A 5,345-nucleotide genomic window follows, 5' to 3' on the forward strand; every position below is an offset into this window, starting at 1 on the left:
GCGGGTGCCTCTGCGGCTGATCCGCCCCTGTAAAAGCAGGAGGGAAAAGGACTAAACAAAAATAGCTGCAGTCCTGTGGGTTTGAAGAATTCCCTTTGGAATGCCAACAGCACATCGAGGACTTGGCATTTATGCTAATTTGTGGTTTAAAAAATACTTTTTAAATGCATAATGTCCGTGCAGCCATACAGCTTTTTTAATGTCAGCAGTAAGCTATTTAGTTGAAGCAAGAAATCACCTTTAGAGTATAGCAGCTGATTTTTGAAACTTGCTTTTACCAAAACTACACCTTGAACCTTAATAAAATAGTTTCCCAAGTTAGCATCTGCAGTTTCCTGGAGTATGGATTCACTCCCGTGAGAGCCATGTCAGAGCTGCCCAGCTGGGAGGGGGGATTGGAAAGTGGATCACGAGAAGAACAAACCCCTCTGATGGAAAGGAATGAAAATCCTTGGGTTGCAAAGACTCGGATGTAGACAAAACAGGGAGGGGAGGTGACTTGCACTCTTGTCTTCTTCCTACATCTGCGCCTGTCCCTGCTGAAATCAAGAGCATCTTTTCAGCCATAAATGAGGACTGTGAACCGTAGGGTTTCCTGCTCAGGCTCTTGAAGTGATAGTCCGCGAGCTGGGATAAAGCATTGGTGGCGGAAAAAGTCTGTCACCATCACATCATCCTCGTTTCACTACGTAACTTCTTAAGAAGTGGGGTGTTTTCCGTCTTCCAGACTAAGAAAGAGCAGAAGATTTAAGATTCAGTAGTCTTACTAGGAGTTAAGTTCTGATTTGATGAGGGGTAATTAATGAAATAGCTTTTGAACTGGAGAACAATGTAAAACACCATGCAGTGGTTTCACAGTCGTGTTCTTGTTGCTTAATAATCGTGTGCAAGAATCTTGTGAACTTGATGAGGGGGACACCTGCGGTCCATTACTAATACTGAAAGCAAGAGCCAGTCAATTAAAGTTTTAGTCCTGAGTTTTAATTATGTATTAATGGACTAATAAATAATCTTTTAAAATTCTTTCGAATGCATGTAGGGATTGAAAAATGATTCTGAGTACGTGAGACTTTACTTATTAAACGTTGCGTAGAGACAGTATTTTGCAGCTTCTGAGAAATAAAATTTTTTAAAAGTGCACTATTTATGGGGCGAAAAAATGGGACTACAAATGGGGAATGGAACGGTCCAGTTGGAATGATCTTGCACCATTGGACTCGGGTGGATTTCTGTTCTTGACTTACTAGATACAGGATGTGTTTTCTGGAAGCAAACGTAGTGACAACAGTTACATTCCCTGCAAGGAAGCTCAGGAACCATAGAAGGATACTCTTTGCTGAGATTTCAAAAGCAGCGATGATGATGATGTTACTCTGTTATCCTTGTGCACAGCTCAATGTAAGTGGGGAAAAAAGTGTCTGCGAGGAGACTTGTTACCAGAAAGGAATAGATAATGTGCTTTTTACGCAAACAAGTGAGTATTCTGCCTCTACGTAATCCCTGTTACAAGGTCATATATGGAATATATGGCTGTTATTTCACTCTGCATATAACAAAAAGTACATTATTTGTCTGCACCCATTTCCCGTATGCTGCTTACTATGCAATAAATTGCATGTTATGGAGGTGAAAATCTATGTATTACAGAGAAATCTGCTGTCCACCAGATAATTGTAAACGATCAAAAACCAGAAAAATGTTTTTCCCACCAGAATGTGGATTGTTGTTCTGTAGCAGTGCCCATAGTAACCAGGGAAGGTTCATCCCACATCTCGGGCAGCGTTCAGCCTCCTGCGCTGCGCCTCGAGTCTTGGGGTGAGATCTTCACTTCTAAGTGGGAGGATCCTCCTCTGGGAACAGGATTTGACCTCACTCTTGATTCCTCTCTGGGTATGAGTGCTAATTACAACAAATAAAGTTGGGAGTTGGAGATGAAAAACTGATCTGTTCTTCTTTTGCAATACCGTGTCAAAAGACCCTGAGTTATAATTACTTTATATTAATTTATTAATTTCAAAGTAACTGAAACCACAAGTGGGCATTGTTCTCTGGCATAAAAATGTGCGTTGTATTGTCTTGTTACCACCGCTGTAGAACCATCAAATCTTGCTGTTTCATCTTTATGGAGAAATTGTGCACAAACAGACTCTATAGGTATGTTTTGTTAAATCAGGACTGTTTCTAACAACTTTCATTTCACTCCCACTAAATGCCATAAAGGAAAGTTTTCCTTCTCAGTACTCTTCTGTCTCTTTCTCTAAGATGATTCTGTATATTATCTTTTAAAACAATCTTTGCCAAAAGCAAATTATTGCTTTATTTTCTAAACACTTGGGCTGCAGAGTGACTCCATATTTTCCACTTGTCCTAAAATAGGACAGCAGAAGCACCTAGGCAAGTGGATTGAAAATAGAAGTTCCTTGAAATGAGGCGGTGCTGTCAGTCTCTGATTACGGGGCTTAGTACACAACGTTTCAGTTTTCCGTGACCTCCAAGCTACTGAAGATGTGGGATTGCACCAGATTTTTGGTGGTTTTGTTTTCTTCCATCTGTTTCGTATTATCTATGAACATAGGGTAATTATTGCTTGCATGGTGTGGTGTTCTGCGGAATCACAGCATTGTTTAGTTTGGCGGTGACCTCCTGAAATCAGCTAGTCCAACACCCCCTGCTCAAGCAGGGTCAGCCAGAGCAGGTTGCCCAGGATCGTGTCCCATCAGAGGTTGAGCATCTCCACAGATGGAGACCCTACAACCTCTCTGGGCAACCTGTCCCAGCGTTTGACGCCCACGCAGTAAAAAAGTGCTTCCTTGTGTTCAGATGGAATTTCACGTGGTTTAATTTGTGCCCGTTGCCTCTTGTCCAGAGAAGAGTCTGGCTCCCTCGTCCTCACTCCCTCCCAGCAGCAGGTACTTCACACTGACAAGATCTCCCTGAGCCATCTCTTCTCCAGGCTGAACAGCCCCAGCTCCCTCAGCCCCTCCTCCTGTGAAAGATGTGCCAGTCCATTTACCACCTTTGTGGCCCTGGTATTTGTGGTGGTGTATACTAACACATGGTATTTATTTATTTTTACTGGCTAAGTATTGTTTTTAGCTTGATTTCACAGAAGGAAATGAAGCTTGTGTGATCACTCTGTTAGGCAGTCGCCCCCAGTAACTTAGGAAGCTGGTGACTACTTTCAGCCATATTTGTAAAAAAAAAAAAGGGCTAGTTATAATTTTTTTTGTGAAAAACAAAAGAGAGAAAGGCCAAGTGAAGGTCCTGCCTGGAGGAGAGACAGGCAGAGCTTGCCAGCGTGCGGGTCAGTAGCAGGCAGCAGGACAGTCGGCACGTGGGTCTGGGGCAGGTAGGTCCAGCTCTCGTTAGCCCGTGCAAACGCCGTTTCTTCCTGGTGTCTGCTCAGAAGACACATGGGGGTAGAATTGGGACAAGGAAAGGGCTAGGGGACACCAGCAGAAATCCCCAGGGAAAACAAGCTTTATTGGGTCCTCTCTTAGTAAGACATTTTGTTTTATCTAAGCTGCTTTCCTAATGTTCTGGATTATTCTTCTTCCCCTGAAGAAAACCACCACCGTGTGCCCTAAATGCTGGTTTCTGCAGAGATTGTTGGTCACGTTTGGGCACTAATTCCAAGATGACCATGCATGTGTAAATGCACATAAAAGCTTTCACAGACGGGAAGCACAGAAGCACGGGGCTGGTTGGCGTACGTTAGCATTGCTCCTTGGAGGTCAGAAAAGCGACGAGGATCTGCCAGGCATGGAGGTGGCCTTCTGACCTCTTGTTGCATGAAAACTGCTTCCAGTGAAATTTCATACATCACAAGGGAAGGGTGGTGGCTGTCCAAAGAAACAGAAAGTGTGTTAATAGCAAAGTAAGATCTTGGTCGATTGATTTGCAACATCAGTTAATGCTCATTAGAATTTTTAAAATGGATGCTCATTTAACATGCATATATGTATGGTATAGAGATAAGTACCTAGTGCTGGTTAGGAGATCTGACCCCCTTGTGAAAGGCTTTTGTAGCTTGTGTTCTGTGCTACGGCAGTCCAGCACCTGGAAGCAACCTCCATTGGAAGGTGCTTAAAGAAACCTCTGTCTCAGTAAACCTGGCTGTTGTTTCTAAACAGTGACTCTTCTGCCTGTGGTGGTAGGTGTGTTTCCAGGCTGCAGGTGTTGGAGGGCAGGTGACGCTGCCCACGTCAGTGTGGTTGGGCCTTTGCTCGGCTCCGGGAGCAAGGAGCCAGCATGCGACCATGTGGCAGCGCCTTCCAGACTGCGGTTCTCAAAGACTTGCTGTCTTGCTGTTGGACCCGACCGAGAGGTGGGCAGTGCTGCCCTGAGCTGCCCAGTGATGTGACGTGAGCTTTAGCAGTGCAGGGACCCCTTGAAGCAGCGTGTGCTGCTGTGTGTGACATTCCCAGTGGGCTGTCTTTTGAGTTGTCATCTTCTGGGCTTCCCCACAGGTGTATCTGTGCTCTGGGTACTTTCACAGAATCACAGACTGGTTGAGGTTGGAAGGGATCTCTGGAGGTCATCTGGTCCAACCACCCTGCTCAAGCAGGGTCACCCAGAGCAGGTTGCCCAGGACCGTGTCCAAGCAGCATTTGAATATCTCCCAGGGATGTAGACTCCACCACCGCTCTGGGCAACCTGTGCCAGTGCTCAGTTACCCTCACAGTGAAAAAGGGTTTCCTGATGTTCAGAGGAGACCTCCTGTGTTCCAGTTTGTGCCCACTGCCTCTTGTCCTGTCACTGGGCACCACTGGAAAGAGCCTGGCTCCATCCTCTCTGCACCTTCCCTTCAGGTATCTATACACATTGATGAGATCTCCCTGAGCCTTCTCTTCTCCAGGTGCTCCAGCTCCTTCATCATCCTTGTGGCCCTTCACTGGACTTTCTCCAGTATGTCCTTGTCTCTCTTGCACTGGAGAGCCCAGCACTGGACACAGCACTCCTGGTGTGGCCTCACCAGTGCTGAGGGGAAGGATCACCTGCTGGCAATAGCCGAGGACACCATTCACCTTCTTTGCCGCAAGGACACATTGCTGGCTCATGTTCAACTTAGTGTCCACCAGGACCCCCAGTTTTCTGCCAAGCTGCTTTCCAGCTGGGTGACCCCAGCACATGCTGGTGCCTGGGGTTGTGATTCCCCAGGTACAGGACCCAAAAAGGATGTGAACTGTAAAAGCCCTTTGCTGGCATTGCCACTGTGGGACTCGTGTTTGAGAGACACCTGGGTGTCATCCTTTCCCACTTCCAAAAAACAGCAACATCTCCATCTTCTGATGGCACGTTGCCGTGGCCATCGCTTCCTGTTTATGGCTTGCTATTTGCATTAT

The 5,345-nt window shown here is 45.9% G+C and overlaps 1 protein-coding gene across 1 annotated transcript in view; it reads right to left on the reverse strand.

The window, feature by feature from the left end:
• Window positions 1-5,060, reverse strand: part of LOC103895553 (major facilitator superfamily domain-containing protein 1-like) — a 33,141-nt gene extending 28,081 nt beyond the window's left edge. Inside the window, exon 1 of the mRNA XM_019470981.1 lies at window positions 4,976-5,060. Within this exon, the coding sequence (XP_019326526.1) occupies window positions 4,976-5,060 (85 nt within the window). The remainder of the gene's footprint in view (window positions 1-4,975) is intronic.
• Between the last annotated feature and the right edge of the window lie 285 nt (window positions 5,061-5,345).

The sequence above is a fragment of the Aptenodytes forsteri genome, unplaced genomic scaffold (genome assembly GCF_000699145.1).
Source record: "Aptenodytes forsteri isolate BGI_AS27 unplaced genomic scaffold, ASM69914v1 Scaffold481, whole genome shotgun sequence".
Lineage (NCBI taxonomy): Eukaryota > Metazoa > Chordata > Aves > Sphenisciformes > Spheniscidae > Aptenodytes > Aptenodytes forsteri.